This window comes from Myotis lucifugus, unplaced genomic scaffold (assembly GCF_000147115.1).
Source record: "Myotis lucifugus unplaced genomic scaffold, Myoluc2.0 scaffold_404, whole genome shotgun sequence".
Classification (NCBI taxonomy): domain Eukaryota; kingdom Metazoa; phylum Chordata; class Mammalia; order Chiroptera; family Vespertilionidae; genus Myotis; species Myotis lucifugus.
Window position 1 is genome coordinate 420,784 of NW_005871452.1, and position 15,546 is coordinate 436,329.

Consider the following 15,546-nt stretch of genomic DNA (forward strand, 5'->3'; position numbering starts at 1 on the left):
CTCCTATATTTAGGTCATTGACCCAGTTATTTGGTATTATACAGTGTGAAACAGGGATATTTTTTAGGAGGCCCCAGTCCCACAAAATTCATGCCCTGGGGGGGGGGGGGGGGGTTTGCTCAGCCCGGTCTGCACCCTCCCGCAGTCCAGGAGACCTCAGGGGATGTCCGACTGATGGCTTAGGCCTGCTCCCCCCACAGCCAGACACCCTTAGCGCTGCGGCAGAGGCGGGAAAGGCTCCCACCACCACCCCTGCGCTCACCAGGCTCACCAGCTATGAGCCATGCTTCTGCTGCACTGACCACCAGGGGGCAGCTCCTGAGTTGAGTGTCTGCCCCCTGGTTGTCAGTGTGTGTCATAGCGACTGGTCATTAAGCCATTCAGTTGATTTGCATATTATCCTTTTATTACATAGGTTTTTTGGTTATTTTTTAACAAGTTAGAGTCAAGTTTTATTTTGAAGGAGAAATAAATATGACTGGGTAATGACTTGGTGCCTGGGGGTAGGATAAGAATGTTGAGTTTCTTGTTTCCATTTCTTGGGGATGGTGATACATGGTATTTTTAAATTATTGCAAAACTTGTGTCCAAATCACATTATTCACCAATTTTTCATCTACAATGTAACATTTAGTAATTGTAGACAATATGCTTTTAAAAGTAAACAAAAAAAATCCTGGGAATTCTATCTAATGATAATATAAATTCAATAATAATAATTTTAAGAATCTCAAAAATAGGTAAGAATTAGCAGGTTTGGCACAGGGATAGAGCATCAGCCTGTGGACTGAAGAGTTCCAGGTTTGATTCTGTTCAAGGGCATATCCCCGGGTTGTGGTCCTCAGCAGGAGGAGCCGATCAATGATTCTCTCTCATTGATGTTTCTCTCTCCCTCTTCCTTCCTCTCTAAAATCAATAAATATATATATTTAAAAATAGTAAGAATTAGTACCTACAATCACAAGACAGAAAGCACTTCTGTTGAAATAACCTCATCTCTTTAACCTCATTTAAACTTCAATCACAGTAACTTGCTATTGAAGAATGAGACCTAAAAAATTTGAAAGCTAAAAAGATGAGAATCTCACATTCAAATAATTACCAGCTCATTCCAATTTTCTATTTTATCCTTTTTATTGCTTGTAGTTTTTGGACAGGACAAACCTTATAGTTCTCTGATTCAGTCTCTAGTGAGAGGTCTTAAAAGTGTCCTTATAAGAATTTTGCTAATAATCTCATGTAGAAACCTTGACCACGCCAGGGCTCAACTATCTGGTTGAGTATCCTCACGTCCGTTCCCCCTCAAGGCCCATGTAGCCTTACTTTATAATCCTAACTAAGATGGTGACCAGATTTCCAAGCCAACAGCAGATTGGAAGGGGACAGGATAGCTGATAACGAGAAAACAACAGAGAAGATGGAAAACCTTAACAATTCAATAACTATCGAAGTCTGGGGTTTCTAACGAGAAATTCTGAAAACACCAAAGCCTAATCACAGAGACTGAGCCATGTCATCAAAACAAAAAGTTTGTTACAAGAGATTTTTTCTTTCCATTATTTTTGAGATGCAACAGTTTTATATAGGAAAAAAGTAAGAGAAGTACCAGTGGCCGTTTAATTTACTGTCCATTTCTGAGTGGAGTGTGCCATTAAATGGCTTAAACAGAAGTTAGAGGCATTTTGGACCTTCTGCTCTTGTTACACCTCCAGCCTTTCAAGGTCCTACTCGTTCAGTACCGTATTTCAGGACCATTTCAGGATCGCACTGGAAGACTAGATCTTCAGCTACCAACACCTTTATTTCGTCGCTTCCAATGCCCCCACGGCTGGCCCTGTGACTGCCAGGCCTGCGGGGGCTGTGGGAGTAGCTGGCCAGCCCCCTCTGAACCGGGAGTCAGCACCTACATCTCACCAAGACCTCGGGATTCGCGCGCACATGGCAGTGTGAACGTCAATGCTCTGCAGCTGTTCTGACCATTCAGGAATACGCAGCTGAACTTTTTTTTTTTTTAAATCCTCGCCCGAGGATATCTTTCCATTGATTTGTAGAGAAAGTGGAAGGGAGGGGAAGAGAGAGAGACAGAGAGAGGGAAACATGGGCAGCCCAGCCGGGGCGAGGTAGGAACTGCAACCGAGGTAAGTGCCCTAGACCAGGAGTGTCAACGCGCAACGCTTAGGTCCCCGGGCCGATGCTGTAACCGTTGGCCCACCGGCAAGGGCTTACCTTTTTTTTTTTTAAACTTTTTTTGAGTAAATGAGAATGATGAAGATGGCTCATAACTTTGATAGCATTTTGTAGGGAGCTACTACTGCGCAAAAGATTAAGAATCACTGCATTATTATGCCAAACACCAAGACCTCAACTCCTACCGATTAGTTCAAGGCCCCAACCCCATCGCAGCTCGGAGAAGCCGCCTCCTCCCACCCGCAAGCCCACGGCAGGTCCGCCCGCTACCCGGCCCCGCCCGCACGCCGCACGTGGTTCTCAGGGAGACCCCGAGTTCCCAGTAATTCCTAACCGCGCCCGCCGCCTGCTCCTCGGCAAGCTCCGTCCCACCAAGGCCGCCCCTCCCCGCCCCCCGGTCCGGGTTCCCGCCACGGCCTTAGGAAGGGGAGCTCCCAGGGCTGCAATCTCGGCCGGTTCCCAGGTCTTCAGCCCCGCTGACCCTCCCAATCTCCTCCTTGGAACTAGATAGGCGCGCAACTAAGCGACAGCCCAGTAAAAACATTCAAAACCCCCACCAAACTGTGTTCACTATGTTCCCGACGCGCCGTACCTGAGGGCCACGACGGGAGCCCGTGAAGAACCGCACACGAGGCGCCCGGTGACCGAGGTGACGCAAGGCCGGACCGCGAGCTGAGGACGTCACCGCACCGGCCAATCAGCGCGTGACGGAGGGCACCAGGCAACAAACCCAACGCCGATTGGATGCTCTGGGCTCTAGGGTCAGGCCCTGCGGTGCGTGCTGGGAAGAGAGCTGGGCGATTCCGGAGTGGGGACTGGTGGTGACAGTCACGCAGTGGAGGCTCTAGGGCTGCATCCAGACTGGGAGTTGTCACTCAGGTGTTCGCGGTTGTCAATGCTCACCTCCCCGTGCAGGGGACCAGTCACGTCCCCTGGCAGTGGCCTCGGTCATTGTACTGGGGGGCTGTGAGCACCAGTCCCCAAAGCAGCCTGGGCTCTAGGGCTGTTTTTCAGTCTAGTGCAGACCTTCACCAAATTACCCAGGAGCTGGCAAAAATGCAGAGGCCCAGAATACAGAGCAGGCCTGCTGGAACTGTCTCCGGACGTGGCTCACAAAAAGCAACATTTCTGCCCTGTCCGGGCACTCAGTTGATTAGAGTCTCATCCCCATAAACCAACATTACAGGTTCCATCCCTGGTCAGGGCACAGACAAGAATCAACCAATTAATGCATAGACAAGTGGAATAATAAGTAAATGTTTCTCTCTCTAAAATGAATCATTTAAAAAATTGACCTTTAAACAAAGCCGCACTTTAACAGGCACCTGGACAATTCTGATGCACACTGCAATTCCTGACCCGCCCATCTGAGGAGACCCTGCTGTTTCTCAGAAAAAGGTGGAGGCCACTATGCTATGTCTGAAAGGAGCCGGAGAGGGTGGTCAGTGGTGTTCCAGGGAAGCTTCCCCTTTTGTGTCCTTCAGTGCCACCTCCAGAGTGTTAAGTTTGATCAAATAATTGAATGGATACTCCCTCCCCTGGCAACTGACCTTTACACCAACATTCCCTTTTGCTCAGCACTTGCTAAGACCACAATCCACTTGCTAAGACCATTATCTTTCTCCTTAGGACCTGCCCAGAGAATTTTCTGCCCAGAAAAAGCCCGCCTAGAGTCCTTTAAAAACTCGGACTCCCTGACCCTGGGGGCTGGCACCATATCGGGGCTGGCACCATTTTTCCAGATGACCAAATTCATAATTCTTTACCCCTTTTGGCCTCATGTGTTCCTTCTTCAGCGACCCTAACATTTGGTGCCAAAACCTGGGAGGGATCCATGGGGAAGGGGAGCCATCGCCCCAGCTTTAATCACCCTGAGTTTGCTACTTGGAGAACAATAGGCAGTGGCAGCTCAACCTGGGCTTACCTCCAAATCCTACTTGGGTGACATGATTTCCAGCCTTGATTAGGCCTCCCTCCCAACCAGCCAAGAAGGGTGCCAGATTGGGGACCACTCCTTCCCATTGCTGACCCCCCACTCAACCCCAGTTCATTTCATCTCCGGGAGGTGACAATTGGATCACCCCTCAGTATTTTTGATTTGTTGTCATCTCAGACAAAAGACCTAGCACTAGGCCAGAAATCCTCTTCAGTTTGGCTTCGGCCCTGGGACCAGGTTCCACAGTCTTCCTTGTCACAAGGGATGCCTGCCACATGGATTAGACTGTCCTCCTCTCTCCAGAGCCTGACTAGATGGTGGGGATGCCCTCCCTCTAGTCTTGCTCCCCGGGTCTCCCTGTGTTGCTTTACCTCCTCTTCCTAATTTACACCACAGGGAATTTTTTTCCATCCCCCCAAAAACCACTCCTCTGGCATGTCTCCTCCATATCTGAACACACTCAGCCTTTCCATGGAGGTCTGGACAAAGCACCTTATCCACAAGATAAATTAGACAATGATTCACACTGGCCCAAGATTTTTAACCTTCTCCAGGACTTAATTTCTGTCACTGCAATGGGAAGTTGTCAGAGATCCCCTACACCCAGGCCTTCTTTACACTCTGCAATTACCCTTCTATCTCCTCCTTACCAAGCCCCACTCTTACTTGTTCCCAGATAACCCAGCCTCCAGCCCCCCGTCCTGCCCTTCTGAGAGGTGGCCAGGGCCGAGAGTTTGGCCAGGTACACATCTCATTTTCCATGTCCAACCTCACACAGACTGAGAGGCATCTCAGGTATTTTTCCACCGACCCCACTACCTTTACTAAGGAATTTGAGTACCTGACCCAGTACATGACCTGATCTGGCATGACATCTGTGTCATCCTGTCCTCTCTCACCCCAGAAGAGAAGGAGCATGTCTGGCTAGCAGCTCATGGCCATGCCGATGCCCTCTATAGAGAGGATGCTGACATGGTCCCCCAAACTGACCTGAGACTGGCCTATCAGGTTAATTCTCCAGGGCACTGCCTCCACAGCCATATAATCACCTGCCTCATTGCCAGACTCAAAAAGGACCCCACCTCCCCGGAATCCTTCTTGTGAACACTCATTTTATATCCAATAAGCCCCCAACATATGCCGCAAATTTCAAACATAGACACAGGTTCACAAACCTCTCAAAAAGACCCTGTTATCCTGGCCTTAAATGTCTTTAATAATAGAGACGAGGAGACCCAAACCCAAAAACAAAGGCAAGATCAGGCCAAGGCTAAAGCCCAAAAGAAGGCCTCAGAGAATGTTTGTGAAAGTTGTAAGAAGGTTTGTGAAAGTTATAGAAGGTTTGTAGGGAGAAATGTTAAAAGGAAGTTATATAAATGACACAGGCCAGTGAGCCAGGACAAGCAGAATAGAGAAACTGAGATAGTAAAAAGCAGTTGCAACTATCTAGAAAATCCAGATGCCAAACAGTCCACAGCCATCTAGTAAAGTCTATCTTCCTAAACCAACGATAATTGAAACTAAGAGAATAAGCCTCATTTTGGTATAGTAGACTACAACCATCCAAACTAATGTTTCCTTCCTTCCACCAGACCATAATTCTTGTTCTTCTAGCTTTTGCCTCAATAATAAAATTTATAAAACGGTTTGTCTCTACCAGGTTAGGCAGCTTAGACCCCTGATCTTTTCTTCCCTAAAAACAACATCTAGGTCTCAGTTGTATTTCAGCTCCAGGCCCAGAAAAGCAGCAAAACCAGACAAGTGACACTGTGGCAGCCTCAGGACCAGCTTTTACCTCCCAGGCACTCAACAGGACACTCTCCAGCCTTCACCAGCCAGTCTCTTGGGGAAATTATGCTACTGCGACCCCTCATCCAGTTGACTACCACCAAAGTCCATACCCCTGCCAGTTTGGCTTGGTGGATAGAGTGTCGGCCTGTGGACTGAAGGGTCCGAGGTTAGATTCCAGTGAAGAGCACATGCCCAGGTTGCAGGCTCGTTTCCCAGTAGGGGGCTTGCAGGAGGCAGCCAATCAGTGATTCTCTCTCATCATTGATGTTTCTCTTTCTCCCTTCCTCTCTGAAATCAATAAAACTATATTTTAAACAAGTCCATTCCCCTGTGATCTTGACATCCCCACTCAGCAGGAAGTAATTATGAAAAGATATGACTTTCATCCCTATTTCATAAAACAAAAAAGCTGGAATGTTAGGTTTGATCAAATAATTGAATGGATAACCCTACCCTGGCAACTGAACTTTACTCCACTTCACAACCAACATTCCCTTTTGCTCAGCACTTGCTAAGACCACAATCCACTTGCTAAGACCATTATCTTTCTCCTTAGGACTCGGATAGAGAATTCTCTTCTCAGAAAAAGCCACCTAGAGTCCTTTAAAATCTCCCACTCCCTGTTCCTGGGTGCTATCGGCATTTTGGGGCTCAACCATTTGGTTTCCAGATGACCTAATATATTCATCATTCTTTACCTCTTTTGGCCTTGGGCGTTCCTCCTTTAGCGACCCTAACACAGAGTTCTGGATTTTACTGCATAAATTATGGTAAATGGCCATATGGAGAGATAAAAAGAAATTTCTGCTAACCAGCCTTAAAAACTTTTCCCGTTATGAAAAAAAAAATTATTTGCTTATTTATCTGCTCACTTACTTGTTGTTTGTGCTGCATGTCTCCCTGGCACCTTAAGATCTGCTGGTTTGGATTTTGTGCTCATCCCCCAATAGAGGGCGTGCAGGAGGCAGCCAATCAATGATTCTCATCTTTGATTTTTCTCTCTCCCCCTCTAAAATCAATAAAACAGCTGAAACCGGTTTGGCTCAGTGGATAGAGCGTCGGCCTGCGGACTGAAAGGTCCCAGGTTCGATTCCGGTCAAGGGCATGTACCTGGGTTGCAGGCACATCCCCAGTGGGAGATGTGCGGGAGGCAGCTGATCGATGTTTCTCTCTCATCAATGTTTCTAACTCTCTATCTCTCTCCCTTCCTCTCTGTAAAAAATCAATAAAATATATTAAAAAAAATAAAATCAATAAAACATACATTTAAGAAAATAGGAGAGAATCTGGAGCCATGCAAAGGTTAGTAGACCTCAGCCTTTGGCACCAGAGACTATAAAGGAAATTCTAGGCCTTGACAAATTGAAAATAATTTTGCATTTTGCTTACTGTACCCATTAACAGTGACAAAACAACTACTAATTGATCTGGCCAAGAATATGTAGGAAGCACAACATTAAGTTTAAGAACATTTTGATAATCTGTGTAACATTCATTCAACAGTCAATTAGGGTTTAAGAAAACTCTACAAAGTATCAGGGATTAGAGTAAGGCAGGATTCATGTCCTTACTCAAAGGGGTAAATTGCGACTCAATAACTTAACTTGCTTGAAAACACACACATTTATCAGTTGTGTGTCTTCAGCTTCTTAACCAGAAGTACTTGGAGTGTATTTTAAGTCTTTGCATTCCTTAAGTTGCTACCTTGCCCAGTTCATTTTTATCATCCGTCTACACAGTCTAGCTTAGAACAGGGCAGAAGGCTCTTAGACTGATGAGACGAGGGAAAAAGGGGTAGGAGGATGAGTCTGATTACTTAAAAATTGTACTGAGACACACTTTATGGTATCGTTGGGAAGCATGAGAGGACTAAATATAGAAAGTTGAGCAAGTGAAAAAAAGATTCTAGGACAAGGTTAAATGTGGTCAAAATATTCTACTTGGATTACAGTTAAATCCTTATTAAACTGTTTTTTTCTTATTTAAAAAAATTGATTTTAGAGAGAGGAAGAAACATCAAGAGGCTGCCTCCTTCACTCTCCCTACTGGGGATTGAGCCCACAACCTGGGCATGTGCCCTGACTAGGAATTGAAACTGAAACTTTTGGTGCACAGGACAATGCTCAACCAACTGAGCCACACCGGCCAGGGGTAAATCTTCATTTGTCAGAGTAGGATGTCAATAGGTAATCTCTAAAATGGAAAAACCAAGAAACCACAGCATAAGCATAGTAGGTAGAAATATGGAGATAAATTCAGAGGGAACATTAAACTGTTTAAGGTGGTTGTATCTGGGGTTCAGGAATTGGGGGTGGGCAAAGCTACTTGGTATCACTTTTGCTTTGGAGACTTAAACATGGTCACAAACGAAAACTCCTCCCACTGAGAGGTGAGGGTGTATGTCCACAGCCATTGAGCCCAAGTGGGTTCAGTGTTCTGTTCCTACCTAGACTCTAGTGGAAATGACTGAGCCATTTCTGAGCTAGGCCTTTAGAGACTGGTGGCATTTGTTTCCTGATCCCAAAACCTAGCTGCCATGCTGGGAAAAAACTCATGATAGGCACTGAGTGGGCCATCCTAGAAATGGACTCACTGGTTGCAGCAGAGCCATGCCAAAGACACTACAAGGAGAAGCGATGAATAGTCCCAAAGGAGCCTGACCAAATTGGTTTTTGTAAGAACAATAAATGATTGTTAAGGAGATAACTTGTTATGCAGCAGTAGATAAGAATGTGTAAATGAAATAGACATCAACACAAGGTGGAACATTTGGATTATTTATTCTGCTGAGAGGTTGTTTCCATTCTCCTTGAAGTTTGAAGTATTGGAAACACAGGATTGACTCTTAGGCTACTTAGTTCCTTGGACCCTGTTTATTAAAAAATTATGTGCTGAGCACCCACTATGTGCTAGACATGATTCCAGGCAGTGGGGACATAACAAAGACAACATTCCAGCCCTCATTAAGTTATATTCAATCAAGATGTAAATCAATAAATGCTTAATTTCAGAAATACACAGTTTTTTTAAAAAAATATATTTTATTGTTTTTTTTACAGAGAGGAAGGGAGAGAGATAGAGAGTCAGAAACATCGATGAGAAACATCGATCAGCTGCCTCCTGCACACCCCCTGCTGGGGATGGGCCCACAACCAAGGTACATGCCCTTGACCGGTATCGAACCTGGGACCTTTCAGTCCACAGGCCGATGCTCTATCCACTGAGCCAAACCGGTTAGGGCACAGAAATACACAGTTTCAATGATAATCCCTTGGGATTTATACAACACAATTTTTTAATGTTTTATTTTTAATTGATTTTTAGAGAGAGAGGAAGAGAGGAGAAACAGTGGTGTGAGGGAGACATCAATTGGTTGCCTCCTGCATAGATCCTGACTGAGGATCGAACCTGCAACCTGGATATGTGCCCTGACAGGGAATCAAATGGAGAACTTTTGGTGCAGGAGACCACGTTCAATCAACTGAGCCACACAGGCCAAGTCTAACACACTGTTGTACAGAGCTAAGTTTGATAGGATTGTCTTCATTCTAGCCCAGTTGATCTAATAAGGTATTAAATCTGCCTCCCTATAGGGACTTAGGGTCCTGACGCCTAACTGTGATTACATACCTTTCAAACACTTGGATTTTTCATAAGCCTCTGCTCTAACTAGAATTGTGGGATTGATGGGCTTGCCTCTATCAATTCCTGGAAGTGAAGGATAGGAAAACTCTATTTGCTGTCCTTTTCTGGTCTTCCCAGAACTCTCCTAGAACGCTGGTCTGGAAGTTCCTGCATTTCAGTTCACTACTCACCAGAAAGCAAGTACAAAACTCAAGTTTGACTTGTGTTCAATCTCTTAAAACAAAAAACATAGAACGGAGGTAAAGTTTACTTGGTACAATCAGAAATAAATAATCAAGTAGCCAAAATTCACACAAAACCTAACTTGAAAAACACAAGTGCCCTGACCCATATATTTTATCATTTAAAAAAATATTTTTATTGATTTCAGAGAGTAAGGGAGAGGGAGAGAGAGACAGAAACATCAATGATGAGAATCATTGATCGGCTGCCTCCTGCATGCCCCACACTGGGGATAGAGCCCACAACCCGGGCATGTGCACTGACTGGGAATTAAACCGTGACCTCCTGGTTCATAGGTTGACGCTCAACCACTGAGTGACGCCGGCCAGGCTGACCCACATATTATAAAAGGCTTTATGTAAAGCTTGTATCAGAAGATGCCCATTGTCATTGAGGATGGAGGGCAACGAGATTACATACAAAAAGTTTTCTTTTTTTTGAGGGACTATCTTGTGCTTCATTAACAAAAAAAAATTCAGTTTAATTTTTTTTGAAGTACTTAGGTAGAAATAGAGGAAATCCATAGAAAAACATAGCAACAACAACCAGATGGTATCCATTAGCTGGATTTTGAATATTCCTCAACTCCAAGTTCTTGTTAGCTAAAATTATTTTCTAGGTCACCCAATTTCCACAGGTGAATCTTTTTTTTTTTAAAATATATTTTATTGATTTTTTTACAGAAGGAGGGGAGAGGGATAGAGAGTTAGAAACATTGATCAGCTGCTTCTTGCATGCCCCCTACTAGGGATGTGCCCGCAACCAAGGTACATGCCCTTGACCGGAATCGAACCTGGGACCCTTCAGTCCACAGGCTGACGCTCTATCCGCTGAGCCAAACCAGTCAGGGCTCCACAGGTGAATCTTGTTCACAATCAGTATCAAAACCCATAATGACACTTTATTTTGGTTTCACTCTCCTTTTGGCATCTTTATGTTTCTTCCGACAATCCTAGAAAAACATAAAAACATAAAAGCCTTTGTGATTCCCTGTTACTTAATGACACATGCCTGAACTCGGACCAGTGACTGAATTAGGACGGTCTTGTCTCTTCACTTGTACCATGTGTGTTGCATCAAATAACCTCAAAGTTCCCTTTCAACATTGTAATTCTAAGTGTTTAAATCATGTTCTCAGTTGTCATTCTTTCACCCTAAAGTGGTTAGGGGGTGTCTTAAGTTTCATACCTTATGCCAATATTCTTACAAAAGGCATCCTATTTAATAAAGAGGTAATATGCAAATTGACCATCACTCCAACACACAAGATGGCCGCCCCCATGTGGACACCAGATGAACTGCACGGGAGGGCAGTTAGGAGAGACTGGGCAGGCAAGGGAGGGCAGTTGGGGGGGACCAGGCCTGCAGGGGAGGGCAGTTAGGGGCAACAAAGTCGGCAGGGGAGGGCAGTTAAGGGCGACCAGGTCTGCAGGGGAAGGTAGTTAGGGGCAACCAAGCAGGCAGGGGAGGGCAGTTGGGGGGGACCAGGCCTGCAGGGGAGGGCAGTTGGTGGCGATTAGGCTGGCAGGAGAGGGCAGTTGGGGTGATCGGGCTGGCAGGGGAGCAGTTAGGCATCGATCACGGTGGCAGGGGAGTGGTTAGGAGCGATCAGGCTGTCAGGCAGAAGCGGTTAGGGGCAATCAGGCAGGCAGGCAGGCAGGCAGGCAGGCAGGCAGGCAAGCGGTTGGAAGCCAGCAGTCCCGGATTGTGAGAGGGATCCCAGATTGGAAAGGGTGCAGGCTGGGCTGAGGGCCTCTAGTATATTAATACAAAGATAACAAAGTATCTATTTATGGAGACAATACGAACATACAAATACTCACCATACGCAGGTTGTTTGTTCTGGCCTCCCAAGAATTCCTACTAATATTACCTCCCATTCCTCTCCAGAATAAGTCAGAACCTACTCCGGGAAGATAAAAAAAGATAAGAAAACAAATTACTATAAAAAAGGATACTATTCTAGTGCTGGCATTATCAAGGTCTTTAATTCCAGTTAGGACCTACAGACAAAACCATCAATTTATGCTAATTTTTGAAGTTTTGTTATTTTAAAATTATTTTTAATTTTTCAATTACACTTCACATACATTATATTAGTTTCAAGTGTATACCCCGGCGATTAGACCTATAACTTCTTAAGTGAATATCCTGATAAAACTAGGACCCATTTGACACCAAAGTTATTAGTGTCAAATACATTAGATCCCAGTGACTATTTTGTAACACATACTTCACCCATCGCCTCAACATCCATCCCATCTAGCAACTATCAAAATGTTTTCTGCATCTATGGGTCTGTTTCTTTTCTTTTCTTTTTTTTGGTCTCCGGTAAACCCAGAAGACCTGCTGGACAAATTGAAAGAGTTGTAAGCACTTATAAGTCTGTTACTGTTCTGCTTGTTCATTTATTGTTTTTTAGATTTAATTAATTGTTGGTATGTATTTATTACATTTTATTGTTCATATTTTTGATTTTTAAATTTCTTCTTCTTAAAGAAGCCCTTTAACATTTCATGTAATAGAGGTCTTGTTTGGGAAGCTCTTTATCTGTCCTCTGAGTCTAAATGATAGTTTTTAAAAAAATATATTTTATTGATTTTTTACAGAGAGGAAGGGAGAGGGAGAGAGAGTTAGAAACATCAATGAGAGAGAAACATCGATCAGCTGTCTCCTGCACATCCCCTACTGGGGATGTGCCTGCAGCCAAGGTACATGCCCTTTAGTGGAACTGAACTTGGGACCCTCCAGTCCGCAGGCTGATGCTCTATCCACTGAGCAAAACTGGTCAGGCCTAAATGATAGTTTTGCTGGATAGAGTATCTTGGTTGTAGGATCTTTTTGGTGTTATGCAGCATATCAGAGATGTCCCCCATTTTCCAAACTTTGCTCCCCTCAAACCTCCCCCAGCCCCATTCCAGGCAATCACCACAATACTATCTGTGTCAGTGGGCTATCTATATAGTCATATACATTGTTTGGTTAAACTCTTCCCTTACCTCTGAGATTCATCACTCTGTTCCATGCTTCCATGTCTCTGGACCTATTTTGTTTGTCAGTATATTTTGTTCATTATATTCCACATATTAAGTGACATCATGTGATACTTGTCTTTCTCTGACTACCTTATTTTGCTTAGCATAATACTCTCCAGGTCCATTCATGTTGTTGCAAAGCATAAGAGATCCATGTTTATTTACAACTGCTTAGTATTCCATTGTGTAAATGTACCATAGCTTTTCTATCCACTCATTTACTGACGGGCACTTGGGCTGTTCCAGATTTTAGCTATCTACACTAATAAAAGAGAAAGATGCAAATTGATCTTACCTTCGTGATGCACAGGAGCCAATCAGGAGTATGCAAATTAACCCAACAAAGATGGCGGGTTAGTTTGCATATGCAGGTGCCGAGTGGCATGCTTGCATCGTCGCCATGGCAACGACACAGGCGTTCCACACCGCCCCAGCCGCTCCAGCAGCGTGGGAAGGAGGAAAGGTGGTTCTGGGCCACAGTGAAAGCATAAAGGTGGCTCTGGGCCAGAGCAAAGACGGCTCCAGCCGGAGCGAACGCAGTGCCAGCAACCAGGGGAAAGAAAGCCTATTCTTGCACGAATCTTCGTGCATCGGGCCTCTAGTTGTAAATAACACTATGAACATAGGGATGCATATATTCGTTCTGATTCCTGTTTCTGGATTCTTAAGACACTAGAGCCACGTTGCATGAAGATTTGCACAATAGGCCTTCCTTCCCCTGGCTGCTGGCAAAGGTTTTCCTCTGCCACCCGGGAACCACTTTTATCCGGCCAGAGGGGAGAAGCCTAGCCTTGAGGCTTGGCTTCTCCACTCCTGCCACAGCAGAGAAGCCAAGCCTCTCCAGTCTCCAGTCGTCTTCAGTCTTCGCTCTGGGCCTGTATGCAAATTAACCTGGCATGTTTGTTGGGTTAATTTGCATAATCATCCTGATTGGCTGGTGGGTGTAGTGGAATGATGACCAACTTACATATTTCTCTTATATTAGTGTAGATATTCCCAGCAGTGGTTTGCTGGGTAAAATGTCAGTTCCATTTTTAAAAAAATGTTTTTTATTGATTTTTTACAGAGAGGAAGGGAGAGGGATAGTTAGAAACATCATTGAGAGAGAAACATCGATCAGCTGCCTCCTGCACACTCCCGACTGGGGAAATGCCCACAACCAAGGTACATGCCCTTGACCGGAATCGAACCCGGGACCCTTCAGTCCGATGCTCTATCCACTGAGCCAAACTGGCCAGGGCCCATTTTTTTTTTAAGGGAGATTTCATACTGTTTTCCACTGTGGCTGTCCCAGTCTGCATTCCCACCAGCAATGGACTGTTTCCCTTTCCCCCACATCCTCCCCAGTACTTGTTACTTTTTGCAACCTGTAGCAAGTGTGAGGTGACACCTCATTGTCATTTGCATCTCTCTGTTTACTAGCGACGTTGAGCATTTTTTCACATTTCTTGGCCATCCCATATGTTCACTTTGGAGAGTGTATATTCAGGTTCTTTACCCGTTTTTTAACCATTCCACCTCCCTTTTGTTGAGTTGTATAAGTTCTTTATATATTTTGGAAATTAATCTATCAGCTGTATCATTGACAAATATGTTCTCCCATATATTTGGTTCCCTTTGCATTTTGAGGATGGTTTCTTTTGCCATGCAGAAGCTTTTATGTTTTGATATAGTCCACTTATTTTTTCCTTTGTTTCTCTTGCCCTAGGAGATATACCAGTGAAAATTCTGGTACGTGAGATGTCTGAGATTTTACTGCCTATGTTTACTTCTAAGATTTTTATGGTTTCGTGTCTTACATTTAAGTGTTTCACCCATTATGAGTTTATATTCTTGTGTATGGTGTAAGTTGGTGGTGCAGTTTTTTGTTGTTGTTGTTGCATGTACCTGTCCAATTTTCAAACATCATTTATTAACACATTGTATGCAGGAAACGTATTTATACGTTTTATACTTGTTCTCAATACATTTGCTCACCAAGGGCAAATATATATATATTTTAATATTGGCTTTTTTCTGTGAATTTTCATATTTTGTGTACAGTGAAATTTTTTAATTTTAAGCCTAAACCGTTTACTTGTTTCTTACTTTATACGTTTTATAAATACGTTTCCCGCATACAATGTGTTAAACAGATGATCTTTACTCCATTGTATGCTCTTGCTTACTTTGTCCAATATAACTAGACCAAAAAGACATGGGTTTAGCCCTAGCCATGTTGGCCTGTGGACTGAATGATCCTGGGTTTGATTCCAGCCAAGGGCACATACCAGGGTTGTGGGATCAATCCCCAGTAGGAGTCTTTGTTCTTGTGCCATTACCAGCTGTTTTGATCACAATGACTCTGTAATATAGTTTGATATCTGCTGTTGTGATCCTTTCAACTGTTATACTTTCCCAAGATTGCAGCGGCTATTCTGGGTTTTCTTTGTTTTCATATAAATATTTGGAATACTTGTTCTCATATCTGTGATATATGCTAATGGTATTTCAATAGGAATTGCGTTGAATCCAGATTTCTTTGGGTAGTATGAACATTTTAATGATGTTCATTCTTCTAATTCATGAACACAGTATATGTTTCAACTCATTTGTATCTTCCTCTATTTTCTTTCTTTCATGTCCTATAGTTTTCCAAGTATAGGGTCTTTTTGTCTTCTTGTTTAAGTTTATTACTAGGTATCTTTAATTTTGTTGTTGCAATAAAAAATGGGAATTTTTTTTTTAGGT

General features: G+C 44.0%; 2 protein-coding genes and 1 pseudogene across 6 annotated transcripts in view; all 3 read right to left on the reverse strand.

The window, feature by feature from the left end:
• IARS (isoleucyl-tRNA synthetase) overlaps positions 1-2,858 on the reverse strand; it is a 103,878-nt gene extending 101,020 nt beyond the window's left edge. For all 4 annotated transcript variants that reach the window (XM_023743639.1, XM_006102197.3, XM_023743641.1 and 1 more), the window contains exon 1: positions 2,780-2,858. The gene's annotated coding sequence lies outside the window, so the exon portion shown is untranslated. The remainder of the gene's footprint in view (positions 1-2,779) is intronic.
• Positions 2,859-10,448: 7,590 nt separating this feature from the next.
• Positions 10,449-15,546, reverse strand: part of NOL8 (nucleolar protein 8) — a 45,726-nt gene continuing 40,628 nt past the window's right edge. For both annotated transcript variants that reach the window (XM_014467572.2, XM_023743625.1), the window contains 2 exons: positions 11,605-11,684; positions 10,449-10,733 (listed from right to left, as the gene is read on the reverse strand). In XM_014467572.2, the coding sequence (XP_014323058.1) occupies positions 10,683-10,733; positions 11,605-11,684 (131 nt within the window). In that variant the 3' untranslated portion in view covers positions 10,449-10,682. The remainder of the gene's footprint in view (positions 10,734-11,604; positions 11,685-15,546) is intronic.
• Positions 12,102-12,160, reverse strand: LOC111823137 (annotated as a pseudogene).